The sequence below is a fragment of the Aotus nancymaae genome, unplaced genomic scaffold (genome assembly GCF_030222135.1).
Source record: "Aotus nancymaae isolate 86718 unplaced genomic scaffold, 86718_ANA_hifiasm-v0.15.2.pri h1tg000033l, whole genome shotgun sequence".
Classification (NCBI taxonomy): domain Eukaryota; kingdom Metazoa; phylum Chordata; class Mammalia; order Primates; family Aotidae; genus Aotus; species Aotus nancymaae.
Window position 1 is genome coordinate 43,579,436 of NW_026988447.1, and position 23,533 is coordinate 43,602,968.

Here is a 23,533-nt window from a genome sequence, read left to right on the forward strand (position 1 = left end):
ATTATTTAGCAGACTTTGAAGAAAGACGTGGGCTTTTCACTTTTGTTGTTTTTCTTAACTTTATTCAATAGCAATCCCAATGTGCAGCTGGCAAATAAGCTAAGAAAATCCTGGAATGCATTAGTAAAAGCAAGGTACTCAGAGTAAAGGTAGTAAGAGTCCTATTAAGTTCTGTACTGATCAGAACACAACCGATCATTGTCTATTTGTTTGTGGATGTGACAACTTCAGAGAGAAAGGACAAATGAACAATAGTTCACAAGAAAAGGATGAGAATGCTGAAGATGGAAAAAGAATGCCATACAAAATAATCCAAAATGTCAAGCCTGAAAAACCAAAGACTGGTTAGTGAGATGAAGTGTAAAGACAAGATAGCTAATAGTTTTAAAAAACAAAGGGACATCATATAGAAGGATTAAAAACTGTTCTTTACTGATTTTGCAATAAAATCAGGTGGATGTATAGAAGGTTTAGGGAGACTAAGAGCTGCTGGTTGATCAGATGAAAGAACTTCCTAATAGCCTGACACAACAATGAAAGGGCTTTTTTTTTTTTTTGGAGATGGAGTTTCACTCTGTAGCCCAGGCTGGAGTGCAGTGGCACAATGTCAGCTCACTGTAATCTCCACCTCGCTGGTCCCGGTTCAAGCAATTCTCTTGCCTTGGCCTCCCTAATAGCTGGGATTACAGGTGCCACCATGCCCAGCTAATTTTTTTATTTTTAGTAGAGATGAGGTTTCACCATGTTGGCCAGACTGGTCTTGAACTCCTGACCTCGTGATCTGCCTGCCTTGGCCTCCCAAAGTGCTGGCATTACAGGCATGAGCAACCCTGCCCAGCCGAAATGGTCTATTTTATGAGTTAATAGTTCCCCATCGATGTGGGTGAATAAGCAAAGGATGAAGAAATGATGAGCTGAGATTTTACAACAGGTGTCAATCATGGAGCCTTCTATGTCCTCTCCAATCTTCAAAAAAACAGTATCTTTTAGACCTTGGGTATTGACAGCAACATGTATTTTATTATGGTATTACTTTCTGTAATATTAAACATACTTCAATTCACAGGTTGACAAATCAAATATTATTTATTAAATAAATATATCTAAACACAGAATCTTTCAAAATTTAGAAATCTAAGCCTGAAAATTCCAATGATGCTAAATACTAAACAGGGCATACAACCCACAACTATAAAAAGCCAAAAACCAATGGAGCTTTAAGATTAAAATGCCATGAATAAATATTTACATTACTCATGTAATAAAAATTGTAGATTTATGGGTTTGGGGGAGTCAGTCAGTTGCAAAAAAAAATAATTAGTGCAAGAAAATGTATTTTTAAAAATTAAAGACTGGGAGAACTTTCAAGAAGAGATGGCATATACTTGAAAGAAGTTAATTCACTCTCCCTACTATTATTTAAGTTCAGTATTATATTTTTGACTCATATATGATTTATAATATATCTTCAGAAAATTTATGTGTTAAACATATTTAAACAGTCTTTAGAAAAACTGTGGCTCATTCAACTCAAAATGAATTAATGACTTAATCTAAAACTGTAAAACTACTGAAAGAAATTATAGGGAAAATGCTCCATGACACTGGCCTGGACAACGATTTTTTGGACATGACCTCAAAAGCATAGAAAACAAAATAAAAAACAGACAAGTGGGATTACATGAAGCCAAAAAGCCTCTCCACAGCAAACAAAACACTCAATATAGTGAAGAGACAACATATAAAATGAGAGAATATGTTTGTAAACCAAACCGGTAAGGTGTTAAAATCTAAAATACCAAAATTCATAAGGAACTCAAACAACTCAACAGCAACAAATGATCTGATTTTAAAATGGGCAAAAGACCTGAATAGCCATTTCTCAGAAGAAGTTTGATAATTGTGTATACACAATTATCAGAACAGCATGCTGTACTCTATAAACACAAATAATTTTGTCAATTAAAATAAATAATCTTTTCTAAAAAGAAAATATGTGAGGCTTATATATAAACAACAGACATTAAAGATTACTAATCTTCTAAAAGCTTACAAGGACAAATCAAAAGTTAGCAAACTTTTTCTGTAAAGGTCCTGTGTAAATAATTTAGGCATTATAGGTCATAAGTCTGTACTGTAAGTACTCTACTACAGTAGTGCAAAAGCAGTAATAGACAAAACATCAACAAATTGTGTGGCTGTGTTCTAATAAAGCTTTATTTATGGGGACTGAAAGTTGAATTTCATATAATTTTCACATGTCACAAAATACTACTTTTAAAGTATTTTCCTAATCATTTAAATATGTAAAAACTATTCTTAGACAATGGGACGTACAAAACCAGGTAGTGGGTCACATTTGGCCTAAAGGCCATAGTTTGCCAAACTTTGAGATAAAGAGGCTTTATCTTATAAACATTTAAATGAAGTAAGACCCATATATGCATCCAACCTCTAACCAGTCTCTCTTCTCTGGTCTCTCCCAATTCTCTATCCCCAAAGCCAAAACTTGTAAGGGGCTGCTATAGAAGATATAGTTAAAACAACTGGAGCTTTAAAAAACAAACAAAACAAAAAGCTAGCAACAATAACAAAAACACTTATGAGAATCTTGTGTAAAGATGGTAAAGCTAAAATTGGAAAATGACCATAGAAGATGCCTTCCAGCTCTGATCTTACTTTGGCTCACCAAAGACTCTTCACATCATTTTGATAAACAATGTGAAAGATTAAGAGGCACCCACTCCTTAAATAGTTTTGAGAAAGTAAAGACTTATGATTCATTTGAACTTTTATTGTCCATTAGTCCTTGCAGCTTGTTTTTTATTTCTGACTTAGCTGAGAAGAGTAATATTAGAAGAACAGTAGTTGTAACTAGGAAAAATGGAGAATGAAGTCATCCACAACCATTTGTAGCCTTTCTTCTGAGGGTATTTTTGGAACACTAGTCATTTGAATATTGGAAGATATGTATATTTAGCTTTTATTAGTAGACATTTCTAAATATTGCTAATTAAATTTTTCCCATGCCATAAAACTTTCTATAAAACTAACTTTAAGCTGGATGCTGTAGTGTACACCTATAATCTTAGCTACTTGGGAGGCTGAGGCAGGAGATCACTTGAGTCCAAAGGTTCAAGACTTCACTACTTTATGATCTGTGAATAGACATTGCACTTCAGCCTGGGCAACATGTCCAGACGTGCATCTCGAAACAAACAAACATCAAAACCCAACTTTACTTTGCAACAATGTAAGGAAACAAAATGTTACGTCTTATTTAGCTCATTAAGCACGTTTCCTCTTCCAGAAAAACTGTAAAGAAAATTAATGCCAATTGACAACCTTCATGAGTCTAACACAATGATAGAAAATAATCCTGAAACCGAAATTATTCAAGACTTCTATGTAACTTTCACAATTTTCCTCAATTGGGCAATCTTTCCATAGATGGCTTAAAGTAAAATTTTTGAAGTCTTACAAATTTCCCACTATAAGAAAACTAGGTTTATAGGCTAGGGATAATGCATATAATTCAATAGTTATTATTGGGAGCCTGTTACATGTAGGCATCAGGACTAAAAGTACCCAAAGCAACTGAATTCAAAGATATACACAAAACTAAAACTATTTTGAGGCTTGCTTAACACCTTAGAAAGAAGACATGATTATTTTTTCCTTAATAGCCAACATAAATGTATAAAATGTCATGAACTGAACACTTCTAAAGGGGACACACAGCAGCAATGAACAACATAAACTCCAAAAGTTTGGGCATTTAACTATTATTTGGGCATCAATAATAAATTAGCTGTTTGTTTCTAAGGAAATCCAGACCATCAGCAACCAATCTAAAGACAATGAGCCTACCTGACACCACACAATCCCGTTAATCTTCATCTGTCCCACCACATCCTGTCACTCATACACAAAATGAACAATTGAGGGTGGAACTTCAACTTCTCTTCACTATCTAAGCAGGAGGTAGATAAAAAGCCTAGGGGACTTAGGAACATCAAGGGCAATTATTTCACTCAGCCTAGTGTGCTACATCACAGCGAATGAGTCTGACATGTAAATGTGACATAGCAAGGAACAGAATAATGCAATTCTTGAGCTATGTGTCTCACTTTCTTTGCTGAATCACCAGAATCCCCAAGAAACTTCAGCTTTAGCCTCCCTGGAAGACATGACACTGAAACATTGTCAAAAAGAGACACTAAATAGGCACAACACATGGGTAACATAATGATATCAATTTCACTCCTAACAGTCCAGTAATTCTCCCTGTTCTAACATACAGACTTAAAATCATCATGACATAGAGGTTGTGGAGTAATCGGCAATATTGTAAAATACGCTAGCTAATTTAAAAGGCCAAATGCCTTGATGTAATTTAACCAAAATTACACTACATGTATATTTATTTGACCCTAGAATGGTCTTTTTTTTAAACCAGTTTTAGCCTAAAAACATAAAATGTATTTTAACTCTTTGTCACCTCTTTTATTCCTACTACAGTTTCCTCCAGACAATAAAGGTAAAAACTGTGTCTTTTTATTTCGTAACAGGATGTTGTTTTAATTGTCCTTAAAACTGTTTTGTTTCTACCACCACATTCATGGCATATTTTGAACATTATGTCCTAATCATACAAGTGAGAAAACATCTTTATAGTTCTATTAAACAATGTAACTAAAGTTCCACAGTAGCTCTTCAGAAAAAACATATGTGGAAAGGAAACAGACTTAAAATTTTACTGCATATTATCTTATATTTAACAAACTTTAGAGAACTTGACAAGGACATACACTTTTGATATAGTATATATCATCTTAGTAATAAAAGTATAGTTAAAAAAATTCATGTTCCTTATGAATATAGAGTTCTACCTGAAACAGAAATGAATTAAATATTAAATTTTTTTACAATTATCACTAAATACTGAAAGCACTTTCCTCACCATAACTACAGAATATATGCAGCACATTTAGGCCATGGTTCAAAATAAGAGGGAATCGGCGAATAAAAAAGAGGAATGTGAGGAAAGTATGAATAAAAGATATTTTTTTTGTGCGGGGGGATATAAATAAAGAGTAATTTTGTATGAGGGATTTTGCATGGTGGCTTCTTGTCCTAGAGTAAAGTTAACTGCCTCTTTGAGAGGGAGATGGTACAGGACAGGTCACAAGGTCCAGAAGTGTCGTGAATGCTCTGTTTGGTTAATATGGTGTTTGTAAAAGGGAATTTGAGAGGGGAGTTTGGTATGTGATTAAGCTGGCTGTGACTGAAGGACAACTGTGGTAGACATTCTAGAAAACAGTCTATGTGTTAGAACCAGGTTTTCTTAAGATATTAATTTGCTAACTTACCAGAATTTTTGCTTTTTAATTCTGTGATTTCTTTTGAAAGCTTCTCAGATTTGTGTAACTCTCTCATTTTTTTTTGTCAGCACCTGTGACTTGTTTCTCCTCTGGTTCTGACTGCTGTTATGGCCTGATACTAAAGTGTTTTGCCTTAGAGGTCTATGGGAGCACTGTTTTCCCCCAGTATAGCTTGATTCTATGCTCTTGGTTTTTCTTGATACAAAGCCTTATTTTTGGCTTTTAATATTTGACTTCTATATTGTTTAAAAGAGTTTTAAGCCACCTCCATTCCCCTCTGCCTAAAATGTTTAATTGGTTATAAGTCTTTTGACTTATGAGTTCCCTGGCCAAAGGAAATCCCACATAAACCTAAAAAAACTAATTCAGAACATGATGGGAAATGGGGTTGGGGGGGCTGGACACACTTCACTATGCCACCCCTGCCCTTAGAATTTAGGCTAGGTTCAAAAGGCCTTTCAGAATTATGAAAATAGAGTGTTGCCCCTTCCCACAAAGAAAAAAATAGCTCCTCTGTTTAGCCAGACTTAGTCTTACTAAAAACTTAAAAATAAAGATCCCCTGATGATCAATTATGACTAAAAACAGAAGGACCCCTAACAGATTGTTAAGGACCTCCACTGCTGTTAAACGTCAGAGAATCACTAGCTGGGTACACCTGTCCAGGATTAAACCGGTTTCTTGTAAGTCCCTGCAGGCATAAGAGGAAGACATCATGAGCAATACTTACAAACCTCTAGAAGACTTAAAGCTATTATTTCACAAACACACAGATAAATAATGTGATGATGTGAGTGGGCATGGGAGCATTAACTTTTCTCTTCCTTCTAATTTTCTTGTTTAACCTCCTAGTAAAGTTTGTATCTTTTAAAGTCTACATAAAGATGATGCTGGCACAAGGCTTCTAACCCATCTTATCATCTGACCCAGAAAATGAAAACATCCTGCCGTTGGGCCTTTTAGATCAGTTATCCAGAGATTTTTACTTCTCCCATGCTAGGCAGAGCCTATGTTCATAAAATCAGCAGGAGGCACTTACAGAGGACAGAACTGTGACCTTAGGCAGCTCTTTTGAGATTGAGGAGGCATTCCTCATTCTCCTTATGGGGAGGAAATGAGGTAGGAGACCAAAGGACTTGTTTTCTGGTGACAACCCTGCTGAACAAAACAGGATCTAGTCCAGATGGGGCGAAGCGAAGAAACTGGCCAAAACCAGTAGATACAACGAAAGCGATCTCTAGCTGTGCTCACTGCCTACTGGCATAGGATGCTGCTACCAGAACCATGGCAGTTGACAAATGTCATGGCAATGACTCAAAAGTTACCACCTGTTTCCAGGGCAGTGACCCAGAAGTTGCCACCCCTTTCCTAGAATCAATTTATATTAATTCACCTTTTAATTTGCATGTAACTGAAAGTGGGCAAATTCTGAGTGCGCTGCTTATAAGTTAGCCCTGCACCACAAGGAGCAGTACCAATCAATAAAAGATTGCTGTCTAACACCACCACCGGGCCCTTAAATCCTTTCCTGGGTGTAGCCAAGAACCTTCCCAGTCTAAGTCCCAATTGTGGGGCCAGCCTGTCCCCTATCACCCTGATAGAAACGTATCTTCTTCCAATTATTCAATCAAATGTTAATCTAGATGCTACTGTGAAGAGCTTTTGCAGGATCCTGAATCAGCTGACTTCAAGATCCAGACATTTTTCCTCAATAAGGCTCATCAGATGAGCCCTCCAAAGGGACAGGGCTTTTCCTGGCGAAATAAATTTGAAGTGTGACAGGGATAAAACATTCAATTGCTGTTTCTGATGGTAGAGGGGGCTGTGTGGCAAGGAATGTTGGTAGTCTCTGGGAGCTGAGAGTGGCTCCTAGCTGATATCAAGTAAGGAAATTCAGTTTTTAGTCCTCAGTCCTGCAATCACAAGTCAGTTGTGCCACAATTACGTGAGCTTAGAAACATGAGCTCCTAATGAGAATGCAGACTACCCAACACTGTGTTTTCAGTCTTTAGTTTAAATCCTGAGCAGGCAAACTAGTCATGCTGTGCCCACATTCTAACCTAAGAAATGTGAACAAATAGGTGTGAAGCTGCTAAATTTGTGGTACTTTGTTACACAGCAAGAAAACAACAATACAAGCACTAAACAGGCCAAGTCAGACAACTTGATTTAGAAAAATGCAGTTAAGTTTATTGTAAGCCTTAAATCCTACTTGAAGAAATATATCTAATATTGAGGACATCCAACATTAGGAAACCAAAGAAGGCTACTAGCAGATTAGCCTTTAGTGACAAGAAACCTAAGACATTTTAGAGCTCATTAACCACAGGGAAACCAGGAAACAAACGTCATAAAAATACAATGAATTCTTACCAGAAGAAAGATTTTTCTGGATTCATCACCTTTATTTGTGAAACCAGAGGCAGAACTAGGTAAACTTTAATGGCTCCTTCAGCAGTTTCTACAGTCCTTGTTCATATAAAGTCCTATCCTTTATATAGACTTCAGAGATGCCTTAACACCAACCCAGATTCTATAAATACTCAGAACTCACCTATCTTCTAATAAAGTATTGCATCAATAAGGGAATGATTTTTTAAGATCCAAAGCTTGCCAGCATTTGACCAAAGGATCTTTATCACATAGCAAAACACCTAACCAAACCAAAGCAAGGCTTTCTTGCCACATAAAAGTTCCACTCAAAGGGGTCTTTTTAAAAAATCACATTTTAAAAACTGAAAGTATGTGTATATGTGCACACGAAGAAAGTAGCTCATAAAGTCCCATACGAGGCAATAATGCTGACAATAACAAAAAAGAGAAACTGGTTCATGCTCTGAGAGCAAATGTTTACTCCCAACTTAAATCCTTATAAAATATTATATATCAGATATAAATGAAGCACTTAAATTACTTAACTCCTTTATTAAATGATGACCTAGGGAAAAAGTGGTAGTAATAGTTTAAAAGGATTGGTTTTGCACCTATACTACTTAATGTGACAGCTTGAGTAACTTCTTAAAAAAACAGAAGAATTCTAATTACTTTGAAAACAACAATTAGGACAGTATTTCTTCAAATTATTGTGTTGATGGTAACTAGTGTCTAGTACTAGCTAAGTAGCTAGAATGTACCTTCATATAGATGAAAATGATGAAAACTCTGGAATAATAAATTAGATGAAACAAAGAATTCCAAACTTCAATTCCCTAGAGAAATATGCTAAAAGATGCAAAATGGGGGATATTGAAGAGTTATGAAATAGTTTCACTAATAATGAATCATAAGCGATAAAAATGTAAATAAAGCTTTTCTTTGTTCTCTTCATTTCTATTAGTTTAAGATCCTTTGTAGTACAGTTCTCTGGGTGGTCTTGGACTGACCCAGTCTCTCTCTCTCCTTGTAGTTCTCAAGAATAACTGTAGCATGTGCAGAAAATGCAACATCCTGAGATGGGGAGGGACTGGCTGGAACAGCCCAGGTTTTGCTCCAGTCCTCCCCTAGAAACAGGATGTCTTCTAGCACTCGAGCCCAATGAGTCTCACATTCTCAGTATATAAAACCCAAAACACGGTGCTTTCCAGGGGCCCTCAGCTGCAGTGCAAGCGAAGCACATGTAGTCAAGACTCCATTCACCCGGGGTAGCTTTCCTGAGCCTTGAGAGACTGGCTTGCAATGAATCCTAGGCTTCTACTGTATCTTGCTGCCCATCTATAAGTGGTAAACTTGCTTCGTATAACCTGTATGCAAGAATGTTCTGTCTTACTCAGACAAGATGGTAACCAGTCCACAGTGAACCTGCTTTACACCCTTCCACATCCTCTAAATGAAAAACTGATTAGAAAGTAATTTGACAAAAACAAAAACCTGATAAAATCAAACAAGCCAGTTCTTGATTTTATAATATCCACAATGGCTTCTCTCTTACCTTGTCTATCCTATCTGGGCGGTTAGTAGCTGCCAAAATGGTCACATCCTTTAGCTGTTCAATCCCATCCATTTCTGTTAAGAGCTGAGCCAAAACACGATCAGCTACATTCCCAGCACCTAAAGAGCTGATTTGGAAAATACAGTTTAAAAATCTCTTTACCTATCTTCAAATACTATATCTATTATTTTTTAAAGGTTCTATAGTCTATAACAAGAAAAATCATGTCTGTTTTCAAATATGAAGTGTGCCTTTGAGACTTTATTTATTGTATTATCATATCCCAAAGCAAAATGTATTCAAATCATTTATTTTCCTCTGTCATCAACGGTGTTCATTTTCATTCCAAAATTAAAATATTTAAATAAATGTCAGAAATAAAAGCACTGGAAAACAAGATATAAGATTATTTAAAATAATTCATCAAATACATACAGAATTGTTCAATCAATGCTTATATTCCACATGGCAAATATGTTGACAGAAATTGGGAATGAAAAACTGAGTAAGATGCAAACCCAGTCCTCACATGAAACCTAAAGTTTATGTGAAATAAAAAACTCATTACACATCCGTAACAACTAGGATATTTCTGATGTTTCTTCATAAATATTAAGAATATTTTTAAAACACATCAGAAGGTAGGTAATTACCACAATCCCCATTTCTTGAGAAATAAGCAAAGAAAGCATGCTAGTTTTTCTTCTTTGGTTTATGTACCAAGTCAATTACAAAGCCAGTTCTAAACACACTACCCTTTATTTTAACTTCATGTCCTTTGACTACTAAAAAATTACTGAATATAAGTTCTTAAAAAATAAATGGGCCAGATGCAGTGGCTCATGCCTGTAATCCTTTGGGAGGCTGAGGCAGGTGAGTCACTTGAGGCCAGGAGTTCAAGACAAGCCTGGCCAACTGGGTCAAACCCTGTCTCTACTGAAAAAAACACAAAAATTAGCCAGGTGTGGTGGCATGCACCTGTAATCCCAGCTACTCTGAAGGCTAAGGCATGAGAATACCTTGAACCTGGGGGCCGAGGTTGCAGTGGGCAGAGATCACGCCACTGCACTCCAGCCTAAGTAACAGAGCAAGATTCTGTCTCAAAAAAAAAAAAAAAAAAGAAAGTAAACTCAACAAATCCTACTAATGAGCAAATCCTTGATATCACACAATCAAAATGAACAAAACAATTCTCATTAGCAGTAGCTTGGATTTCCTAAGACTTATTCAAAATTGATAAATACGTAATAAACAACTGAGTGGACAACTATAGAGTAACACAGCATTGTAAGTGTATTAAACATGTAAATTCAATTAGATGCACTTGGGTGGGTGGGGGTGGAAAAGGACGTAAAGCAGAGGGAGACAAATACCCAATAATTTTGTTAGCACCTGTGACAAAGAAGAGTACCTCAGTATAATTATCATGTAATATATTTAGTAGTAAGGTAATCAGGGCCTCTAAATGACAGTATTTAGACCTCAACATGCATTTTAAGTTCAAAAATTTGACTTAATGTATCCACAAGAGAATAGCCTCTAACTCAAACTAATCAAATGCACATGAGATTGTTAAACAAATCACAGTCTCAATTTATTAATTTACATGGTTTTCTTCAGTATTTAAAATATATGTGACCAAAGAGTACTTGGGAAGTCACTGAGAACTATTTTGGGTACTAATTCTTGCAGGTAGCTACTCTGCAGCTAAACAATTTTGCTTATTTGACTCTATGTAAGAACGCTGAACATTATAAACAAATGGATTCTATATCTGTATTAGACTGTTCTCACACTGCTATAAAGTACTACCTGAGACCAGGTAATTTATGAAGAGAACAGGTTTAATTGACTCACAGTTTCACTTAACAGGAAGCATGACTGGGAGACCTCAGGAAACTAACAATTATGGCTAAGCAGAAGAGGAAGCAAGTACTTTCTTCACATGGCAGTAGTGAGGAGAAAGAGAGAGTGAAGGGGGAGGTGCCACACACTTTAAAACCATCAGATTTCACGAGAACTCACTCAATATCATGAAAACTGCAAAGGAGAAATCCATCCCCATGATGCAATCACCTCCCACCAGGAGTCTCCTCCAACACTCGGGGATTACAATTCAACATGAGATTTGTGTGGGGACACAGAGCCAAACCCCATCAATATCCTTCAAAAGATTCTCCATAATATAATTTTTCCACATGGGAGTTTAACTGTCAAGTAGAAACACAATTGGCAAAAGCTTTAGGAGGTCTTTCATAATTACTACAAGCATAGTAAATATTTCAGGCTGCCAATAAATTATATCGGAAGGCTTTAATTGTATTTACTCTGCTAATCACTTGTTATTCCATACCACAAAAAACTCAGGAAGGTGATATGGACAGGTCTCGGGAAAGCCAAAGTGGGCTGTCCCAAGAAAGATGGTTTCTCGGGTAAAACCTTAAAACTTGGTGGGTATTAGGCAAGCAAAGGGTGAAAGGAGGGAAAGAGAGAGAATACAGGATACTAAAAACTGGATAAAGTGCAAAATGGCTCAGCATAGCAGTAAGGTAAAAATATAAAAGATTAGTATAGAAAAATAAACCAAGGCTGAACAACAAAGACCTTGTTATTCAAATCATGGAGTTTGGATTTTATGCTACAGTTAATAGGATGTTTCAACTAGAGACATGATCTAATCAGATTTGTGTTTTTGAGAAACACCATGGCTGCCTGCAGTGTAGAGAAAAGACTATAAAAGGACAGTATTGGTCTAATTTCTGGTTCAGAATGTTAGGAGCTTGGAAGTCTTCACTCTCTCCTAACAGCAAGTAAAAAGCTGAACAAACTGAAAAACCAACTCTTCTTAGATCCATCATATTAGTAAGTTCACAGGGCACAACTGGAGAGACAGATAGCCCAGGTACAGAAAATCACAATTTTCTGGAGCAGAAACCCACAAAGAGAAACCTCCATGAGAGCCAGTGCCAGGGTAGGAAAACTGGAAATGTAATTAACAAACTGTGGGGGTTCAGTGTTTGACAGTCAGAGAGTCACAGAAGGGGGGCCCTCACACATTTGTGAGTTTTATCTTCAGGAACTACATCAGCTTCTCACAGTGAAGATCTGAGAAAAATCCCCTGTGCTTCTGGCAGGAGGAAGGAAATATACCCACTGTGAAATACTTAGAGCATTCTTTTCTGAAAAAGGCCTGCTCTTCAAAAGAAAATATTTTTTCTCAGAGCTTATGTTATTGAGGTTTTTATTAGAGACCAGTGACCCAGAGGAAGAGAAATATCCAACTTCAGCACTTTCTAGCCTTTCCTATGGGAGAAGAAAAATAAAAAACTCCAGCCCCATCTAGCCATCCTGTCCCATCTAAGGGGAGAAAACTGTGAAGTTCAGAGTCAAAGTGTATAGACTCACTAAAAGACTGAGATCTAATCACAGGACCATGGAACACTCCTTCCCCTACTCCCTCCAACACCTATTATATCACTAAAGTCCTATTTACTGCAGTTCCTTTTATCCAGTGTATCATGTCTGGTTATCAAAGAAAAATTACAAGGCATACTAAGAACTATGGAGCAGATACAAAAGGTGTGGCACGTGTAATAGGAACACCAAAAGAAGAAAGAACAGAACCAATATTTGAAGAAACATTCACTGAGAATTTCCCCAAATTAATATCAGCTACACATCCAGGAATCCCAGGGAACACCAAGCATAATAAATGTTAAAAAAAAAAAAAAAAAAAAAAAAAAAAAAGAAGAAGCTACACATAAGCAGAAAATCAAAGATTTTTTTAAAAACATGAAAGAAGTCACATGTCGAGGGGTGGGGACCACCTTACAGAAAAGAAAGAATTACATCAACTTCTCCTCACAAACCATCTGAACAAAAAGAAAGTGAAGTGAAATATTTAAAGTATTGAGAGAAAAAACCCACCAATGTATAATTTTATATCCTGCAAAGACACCCTTCAAAAGTGAAGGAGAAAAACTTTCTCAGACAAACAAAAATAAGGAATTTGTTGCCAGTGGACCTGCCTTGCAAGAAATGTTTAAAAAAGTTCTTTAGAAAGAAGAAAAATAATACAGGTCAACTTAGCTTTTGTTTGGGAGGCAGGTGCCACAGGATTCTATACAGCATTTGTCCTTGATAATACAGGATCATCATTTCTATGCTCTAAGTATGGTTGTAGAAATACAAGATTTGGAATCTAGTGACTTAGGTGCTTGCTCACGCAAAAAAAAAGACTGTTAAATTACCCTTCAATAAAATAAGTGTGACTGAATGACCTTTGTGCAGAGAGTAATATGGAGACCTTTCTACAAATTAACAAGCTGGAGTGCAAAGGCATGATCTCTGCATAACCAGTGGAGTGATCATCATCTCTAGTTTCTCTGAGTTTCTATTCCCTTATTCAAAAAACTATTTGTGTGCATCTTTGCTAGACACTGTGGTAGGCATCTGAGGTAAGAGGATAAAAACATCTTCACTTCCTTGAAGATTTCATTCTTGTTGGCAGGTATGAATGAGGGAGCAAAATTAGATAAATTTAGACATAGGTCCTTTTGAGTTTTAAAATTCTGTGATTCTGTGCTGTTATTATGTAGCATCTAAGTGAAGCTACTTAATTCATTACTTTTAATAAAATATCCATATTTAGAAATGTATTATTGACACCTCCAGGCACTTCTAAATAAAAGGCAGTGAAACTCAAACTTTTCTTCTTTCTAAAGAACTTCTTTCCAATTTGCTATTTGTTGTAGGAGGAAACAGTGGCTGTAATTAATGTTGAAGATTAGGTGATGATAATTCTTTGCATTCCTATTACCCATACTGCCTTTGCTCTCTATTTCCACAGATCATTGAGCGCTAGCTGGAGAAAAGCATAATGAAAATGTTTTATGAACTGAGAAATATTCTTGGCTGACTTTCAAAGCTTCAGTAGGAAACAAAACCCATAAAACTGACATCCTAGGAAATCAAAACCAACTCTATGAAAAAGTTTAAAAATCGCTAACGTAATGAAATGATTTCATAAAACTTTATTATCTGCTAGACATACACAACACAATAGGGGAAAATGTTCAGCTAATATGTAAGCCAGACATCCCCAAAGTACTAACTCTTTTCCCCTTCAAAAGTCAAGCCCCCTTTCCAAATTATTCCTATTCAAAGACATATAGGACCATAGATTAAAGGGATATTATGGTATCTTAAAACTGGAATAGGAAAACTATAGCCACAGACCGAATCTGACCAAGTGATTGTTTTCTCATTTGATTACATATTTTCCATGGCTGCTTTTGCACTGCAGTAACAGAGACGAATAGTGGTAACACAGACTGTATGGCCCAAAAAGCTGAAAACATTTACTAACTGGCCGGTTTCAGAAAAAAAAAAGTGCTTACCCCTATCTTTAAGAAACCTCACTACCATTATGGTAATTATTATACCGATTTTATTTTTCAGTACAAAAAATTTCACAGAATATATGAATTTCCTGACTCCTCCAATAAAATAAAATGCATTACCATCCCTTTATGGACCAGTATCTTATATATTCACTTTTAATTTAAAAAATTTTTTCTAGTATACATTTTAAATATCATAAAGAGTCCCAAATGGTAGGCACCCTAATTTGTTTTTGTTTTTGTGGTTTTTTTTTTTTTTTTGGAGATGGAGTCTTGCTCTATCGCCAGGCTGGAGTGCAGTGGCACAATCTCAGCTCACTGCAACCTCCACCTCCCGGGTTCAAGCGATTCCTCTCAGCTTCCTGAGTAGCTGGGACTATAGGCGTGCGCGACCACACCCAGTTAATTTTTTGTATTTTAGTAGATATGGGGTTTTGCCATGTTGGCCAGGATGGTCTCCATCTCCTGACCTCGTGATCACCCACCTTGGCCTCCCAAAATGCTGGGACTACAGGTGTGAGCCACCTCACTCGGCCTCATTTTCTTAAAATCTACCTCCTCAAACACCCACAGTCAAAACTGGCATGTAAGAAACCAAAAAAAAGACATAAAGAAGACTAGTCAACATATACTGCTCTGAGTTAAATCATTACTTATGGTAATTTTCATGGTACCTGTAAAATGTAAGCAAACTTTCATTTTAAAGATGAGATAACTATACAATAAGAGACCTATGTGTCCTACAACAATAACAAAGAATTCCCAATTCCTAGTAAAATGCTGCAACAGGCCATCTCTCTAAGGAAACTCATCTCATGCCTTTGAAAAAGTATGCTATAGTATTTAGTTACAACCTATAGACAAAACACAATTTTAAAAATTCACAGAACTCTGGTACCACATAAAACGATTACAAGAGAAACTGTTACATATTTTCATTTCTTCTTTTGCTTTGTTTTCCTCAGCATTTCTGTTTATTGTTTACTATTTAAAATTTACCAATGTGAAACTATGTTATATGTGAGGCAATTAAGCATAAGTTGGGAAAAACTGTTTATCAGGAAAACGCCACTGATTTTAGCAACTTTCAAAATGGGACATAAAAATAATAGTGGCTGAAAGTATCTAAATGGTGACTATTAGAGTTTCTTAAAATATAAAAAAAATCATAAATATTTAGATACATGAGAATTTTTACCCTGAAATAAATGTACTTTTTCTATCCTAAATCCCGATAATATATGAAACTCATCAGAAGACATGAGTTCTAGTCTTGTCTAAGCCACAAAGGAATTATGGGTCTCTTCTCTTAAATTCTGGGAGTTTCTGTTTCTTCTGAAAAATAAAAGGCTGCACTAGATGACTTCTAAGAATTTTCCATCTATAGTTTTATGATTTTATGAAATTTTTAAAACCACCATAAAAATCACATTAAAAATTTTATAACCCTTCTTGAAAAGTGTCATTTAGAGAAATGATGCCTACAAAAATTTCCTTTACAGTACACAGCATCATGAATTTATTTAATTTACCTCAAATCTGGACATGCTGCTGCTTAAAAGAGGCTACCCCATTTCCTGATTATTTTAAAACTCAGACCTCTTCAGAATGCTGCTAAGCCTGAAATCTTCATTTTTCAATGAAAGCTGGCTGAGAACTTTCTTACTTTTTTCCGTAACCACTCCAAATGGAAACCAATTCTGGACTATTAAGTGCAGAAACAGCTGTAACTACTAGACATTTTCTAGTAGTTAGTAAATGCCAGGTATCATGTTAAGCACTATACATGTATTTACTTCCAACCTAGAACTTGCTAGTATTATGTCCACTTTACAGATGAAGAAATTAAGGCTTAGATAGATTAAGGAACATGCCTTAGGTTCTGTTCACTGTTTTATCCCCAACACAAAGCCTATTGCAGAATGTTAAATGTTTACTCGATAAGTGAATGAATGAATGCTTTCAAAGGAGACTTACAACAGCACAGTTAGATGAACAGAATCATTATAATGTAAGTCACAGAGAAAATGCAAGATAAACACAAGCTTGAAATGTGAGTTAACTACCTAGACCTGAAGTCCTGGGCGATGTGATGTGGTAGGTGAATAAAAAAGTGTCTCAGGGTATCTGCTCTAGAGTCAATACACCTAAATTCAAATCCCAGCTCTGCAATTAGTGATGCATGCCCTTGAGTAGGTACCTAGGTGTCTAATGCCCCACTTTCTCACCTGTAAAAGGAAGATAAGAATAGTACCTAAACACAACAATTAGAAGTTAATCCTTTGGATATATACCCAGCAATCCCATTACTGGGTATATATCCAAAGGATTATAAATCATTCTACTATAAGGACACGTGCACATGAATGTTCATGGCAGCACAGTTCACAATAGCAAAGAACTGGAACCAACCCAAATGCCCATCGATGATAGACTGGACAGGGAAAATGTGGCACATATACACCATGGAATATCATGCAGCCATCAAAAACGATGAGTTCATGTCCTTTGTAGGGACATGGATGAACCTGGAAACCATCATTCTCAGCAAACTGATACAAGAACAGAAAATCAAACACCACATGTTCTCACTCATAGGTGGGTGTTGAACAATGAGAACACACGGACACAGGGAGGGGAGCACTACATATTGGGGTCTGTTGGGGGGAAATAGGGGAGGGACAGTGGGGGGTGGGGAGGTGGGGAGAGATAGCATGGGGAGAAATGCCAGATATAGGTGAAGGGGAGGAAGGCAGCAAATCACACTGCCACGTGTATACCTATGCAACAATCTTGCATGTTCTTCACATGTACCCCAAAACCTAAAATACAATAAAAATAAATAAAAATAAAAAATAAAGAAATTAATGCAACAAAAGGCCATAATACACTAAGTGGGGTCAAAACAAAAGGAATCACATTACTTAGAAGTTAAGTAAACAAGATGGGCCTCTCTAGCTAATGACCCTAAGTTTCAGGAATATGTTCCTAGTTCCAAATCTATGCTAGTTCTGCTTGAAGTTTGGCACTACCAAGCAATCACTGTCAGCTAAGGAGTGTAATTCAGGATCATAGGAACCAATGAAATGTCCTGGACAAAGAAAGTTGTTACAGGAATCTTCAGATTAGTCAGTACTCAGTTCCTCAGTCAGAGGAGACTGGGCCGACCCTACATGATTGCACTTTTGGTGAAAGAACTGCTGCCTAAGACAAGGCTGACTAATAATTTACTGCCCAGGTTGCTCTCCTCACCACATCATAACCTTGAAAAAGGTAAAAATGTAAGCTAGTCAGGAGGTAAGATAAAGTATTAGAGCCAACTGCCAATTGTATAATATTCTACCTTGCATTAATTCAGGGACATTTTGGTAAGTTTTTCTTTATTGTAAAGTAATTTAAATAGTTTCTAGTATATAATAAGCATTAAATGAATGTCACCTAATGTTATTATTAGCCCAGTATAATTCAACTCCCCTTTTCTCCCTCAATGTTTCACTCCCTATCATATTATCCATTTTCCAAAGAGTTATGTTACCCTTAACGGCATTTTCAATTTTCCTAACTGTAGTAAAACACTTTGAAAAAAGAATCACACAGCATTTACTCTAACTTACAATATAAAATAAGAGAAAAATCCTTATTCAAAGGTGCCATAATTTAAATGAGCATACAGAAGAAGAGAAGTAAATACCAGGCTTATTTATTTTTCAAGTCCTAAAGAATCTCTTAAACAGGGCAAAGAAGAGGATAAAATATTGGTTATTTTTAGATACTTTTATAAGCATGAAATATACCATTTTTTGAAATACAAAGACTTCAAAGGCCAATAAGCAAATAGTATATCCATACTCTACTTACAATGTGCTGGCTGCAATCCTCTGTTTCATGGCCAATTACCACGTCTTATCTTTTGAGTAATTTTAAGTAGTCAAAATTTGATTTAGCATGAGCAAGATAGTAAAGACTATCAAATACCATAATTCTTTGCTCAATTGTTAAACATCCTGAATTTGGAAATTATAATCTTGATAAAAAGAATTATTCTTCTTTATACATTATCATTTTGGGACTAGTTACATGATTTGACCTGAATGTTATAGAAAACAAATGATAGCTTTGGATAAATGACATCAGTGACTATTCTACAGCCTAATATTACATAGAAATGCCTCCTAGTTTATGAAATTTTTCTCTGTTTTCCTAGCCCATGAGTGGTTTAACAATGCATAAAACTGGTTTAGCATCTTGAGAATTTTATACTTCTGGTATATCTATCAATAGTTGTTTTTCATTTTCCATTGTGTTCAATTCAAATAGCCAAAGAACAAAAAAAGGAACAAAATAGCTTTTATTTGTTTTAGATTTCAAGTAACAGCAAGCTAATTAGATAAAACAATCACTTATAGGCAATACTGATCCATCATACAATTAGAAAAAAAGACAAAGACCTGAAAACAGAATGTCACCTTATAAATGTTTTATGGTTACAAAAAACAAACTACATAGGATTCAGTGCAAATAGAGTACAACCAAAACTCTTTAATTGGGACCCATTAGCATTCTATTTCCTCGAATGGAACTTCATCTTTGCTTTCTGAAATGTCAACTAACTTGATAAATTATGACCAGAAATATTTCTGTACAAAAGAAATTGCATGAAATCTATTTGTACAGTCATGCGCCATATAATGAAGCTTTGGTCAATGGCAATCACATATATGAAGGTAGTACCATAGAATCATAGTACTATATCTTTACTCTAATTTTTGTATGTTTATAAACACAAATACTAATCATTTTGTTACCATTGTTTACAATAGTATTCAGTATAATAACATGCTGTATAAGTTCGTAGCCTAGGAACAGGCTACATGGTATAGGTAATATAGCCTATTGCTATCCCATATGGCTTATTGCTGTATATACCTTACATAGTAAGAGCTCCTTATGATTAACTACTAGTAACAACATTGACTATTTTAACAGAAATACCAGCCATTATTATCAGAAAAAAAATGATAGTTTAAAAAATATCTTTATTTGGTAAAAATAAAGGCTGGTGATATGATGTTTGAAAACAAAACCAAAGTACTACAGATGATTGTTATACTGTCTAGCAACAGGCCATATGGTATATAATGTAGAAGGCTATATCATCTAGGTTTATAAGTAAGTATACTCTATGATGTTTACACAACAATGAAATTGACTAATGACTGAATTTCTCAGTATGTAAACTGCTCCCCATCAAGTAACACATGACGAGCCATTGAGAGAGGGAGGTATACACTAAACACATGTGCTCTCTGAAAAGTTCAATTTGATGAACAGCACCAGAGAAAATGATATCTAGAAGCCAGAAATCATTAGCATTTCTAATGTATCTGGTAATTCCTACTGAGCTAAACTGCCTATAAAAGCAAGATATTTCTACAAAAAGCCTTGTGTGGTTTCTCACATCACTTTATTTCAGATGCATTTAACGGGAACTTTGCTACATATTCTACCTCCCATCTGGTTCATATTTAACAGGGTATGCCACCTGTTCCTTTTTAGGATCCAAAGCCAGATATCTCTGATGTAGTATAAATGTGGAAGGTCATACTATTTCAACAAACTTCTCTGGCTTCTTTTACATCTCTTGTAGTTAGGTAAATTTGAGGTTTTGGAACAATCTGTGCCATCTTAAAATGGAAGTAATAAGAGGACTTGAGTGCTTCATCTCATAAAGCAAAAAGACTGCTAAGTATTTATGGAATACCAAATGTGAGGGCGGTCAAAAGCAGAGCAGTTGATATGGTTTGACTGTGTCTCTACTCAGATCTCACCTTGAATTGTAATAATCCCCACATGTCAAGGGCAGGGCCAGGTGGAGGTAACTGAATGGTGGGGGTGGTTTCCCCCACACTGTTCTTGTGGTAGTGAATAAGCCTCACAAGGTCTAACAGTTTTGTAAAGGGTAGTTGCCCTACACAAGCTCTCTTGTGTGCCACCACATAAGACATGCTTTTGTTGCTCCTTCACCTTCCTCCATGATTGTGAGACCTCCCAGAGTATGGAACTGAGTTCATTAAACCTCTTTTTCTTTATAAATTATCAAGTCTCAGGTATTTCTTCATAGCAATATAAAAAACGGACTAATAGAGTAAATTGGTACCTGTAGAATGGGGTGCTGCTGTAAAGATATCCAAAAATGTGGAAGCAACTTTAGAACTGAGTAACAGGCAGAGGAGGGGTCAGAAGAAAACAGGAAAATGTGGGAAAGTTTGGAACTTCCTAGAGACTTGTTGAATGGCTTTGACCAAAATGCTGACAGTAACATGGAATAATAAAATCCAAGCTGAGGTAGTCTCAGATGGAGATGACTTCTTGGGAACTGTAGTAAAGGTCACTCTTACTATACAAAGAGACAGGCAGCATTTTGCCCCTGCCCTAGAGATCTGTGGAACTTTCAACTTGAGAGAGATGATTTGGGATATTTGGTGGTAGAAATTGCTAAGCAGCAAAGCATTCGAGATGTGACAGGGCATAAAAGTTTGGAATTTTGCAGCCTGAAGATACAGTAGAAAAGAAAAACCCATTTTCTAGAGAGAAATTCAAGCCAGCTGCAGAAAGTTGCATAAGTAACAAGGAACCAAATGCTAATGCCAAGACAAGGGGGAAAACGTCTCCAGTAAATGTCAGAGACCTTCCCTGCAGGTCCTCCCATCACAGGCCTGCAAACCTAGGAGGGAAAAATGGCATTCTGGGTCAGGTTCAGGGCCCTGTTGCTGAGTGCAGCCTCAGGACTTGATGCTCTGCATCCCGTCCACTCCAGCCGTGGCTAAAAGGGGCCAGGTACAGCTCGGGCTGTGGCTTCAGAGTGTGCAAGCCCTGAGCCTTGGCAGTTTCCATGTGGAGTTGAGCCTGTAGTGGACAGAAGTCAAGAATTGAGGTTTGGGAACCTATGCCTAGATTTCAGAGGATGTATGGAAATGCCTGGATGTCCAGGCAGAAGTGTGCTGCAGGAGCAAAGTCCTCATGGATAACCTCTGTTAGGGCAGTGCAGAAGGGGAATGTGGGGTTGGAGCTCCCAAAGTCCCCACTAGGGCACCAGCTAGTGGAGCTGTGAGAAGAGGGCCACCATCCTCCAGACCCTAGAATGATAGATCCACTGACAGCTTGCACCACATACCTAGAAAAGCCACAGACACACAACATCAGCCGGTAAAAGCAGTTGGAGGGAGGCTGTACCCTGCAAAGTCACAGAGGCAAAGCTGCCCAAGACCATGGGAACCCCTCCCTTGCATCAGTGTGACTTGGATGTGAGAAATGGTGTCAAAGGAGATCATTTTGGAACTTTAAGATTTGACTTCCCTGCTGGATTTTGGACCTGCATGGGGCCCTTAGCCCCTTCATTTTAGCCAATTTCTCCCATTTGGAAAGGACATATTTATCCAATGCCTGTACCCGCATTGTATCAAGGAAGCAACTAACTTGCTTTTGATTTTACAGGCTCAGAGGCGGAAGGGACTTGACTTGTCTCAGATGAGACTTTGGTCTGTGGACTTTTGAGTTAATGCTGAAATGAGTGAAGAATTTGGGGGACTGTGGAGGAGGCATGATTAATTTTGCAATGTGAGGACATGAGATTTTGGAGGGGCCAGGGGCAGAATGATATGGTTTGGCTGTGTCCCCACCCAAATCTCATCTTGAATTGTAGTTTCCATAATTTCTACATATTGTGGGAGGGACTCAATGGGAGATAATTGAATTATGGGGGCAGTTTTCCCCATACTGTTTTCGTGGTAGTGAATTAGTCTCATGAGATCTGATGTTTTGTTTGTTTTTTTTTGAGAGGGAGTTTCACTCTTGTTGCCCAGGCTGGAGTGCAATGGTGCAGTCTTGGTTCACTGCAACCTCCACCTCCCGGGCTCAAGTGATTCTCCTGCCTCAGCCTCCCAAGTAGCTGGGATTACAGGCACCTGCCACCACGCCTGGCTAATTTTTGTATTTTTAGTAGAGATGGGGTTTTACCATATTGGCCAGGCTGGTCTCAAACTCCTGACCTAAAATGATCCATCTGCCTCAGCCTCCCAAAGTGGTGGGATTACAGACATAAGCCACTGTGCCTGGCCCGATCTGATGGTTTTATAAGGGGTTTCCCCTTTCACTTGGTTCTCATTCCCTCTTGCCTGTCACCACATAAGACATGTCTTTTGCCTTCCACCATGATTGTGAGGTCTCCCTGCCATGTGGAACTGTGAGTCCATTAAACCTATTTTTCCTTATAAATTACCCAGTCTTGGGTATGACTTTATCAGCAGCATGAAAATGGACTAATATAGCAGTCTACTTCCTGATGACAGGTTCCTAATGATAATTTATACTGTCATCATATGAGGCAGCTCTAAGAAGGATAACAGGAATGCTTCATATCACACTTACTACTGAGACTGAAAACTGTCTTCACTGTTCACTGTAATTACCATCAGCAAAAATTTTACAATCAATATATAAATCAAGAAGCTATGCACAAAGTACATGAATTTACATTACCCAACATGAACCACTTATAGTACATAAAGGACTTCTCTACATTTGTAGAAGAAAAAAAACATATACTTATGAACAGTTTTGGGTTGTGTGTGTGTGTGTGTGTGTGTGTGTGTGTATGATTGTTTGAAATGACATCATAGATAATCCTCTTTACTGCCTGAGATTTTGGAGAAAAACTATTAATACTCATTTACATTCTATTTAATTTTGTTTTAGGAAACATTTATTCCAGAGAATTTTAAAATGTGCATAACATATTTTATTATAATTGTGTTCTACTA

General features: G+C 36.8%; 1 protein-coding gene across 3 annotated transcripts in view; it reads right to left on the reverse strand.

Annotated features, from left to right (window-relative positions):
• Positions 1–23,533, reverse strand: part of AFG2A (AFG2 AAA ATPase homolog A) — a 338,616-nt gene that overhangs the window by 200,893 nt on the left and 114,190 nt on the right. For all 3 annotated transcript variants that reach the window (XR_010345335.1, XM_012473004.2, XM_064383733.1), the window contains exon 14: positions 9,313–9,439. Coding sequence is in view for 2 of the 3 variants with exons in the window: in XM_012473004.2 (XP_012328427.2) it covers positions 9,313–9,439 (127 nt within the window). In the remaining variant the exon portion in view is untranslated. The remainder of the gene's footprint in view (positions 1–9,312; positions 9,440–23,533) is intronic.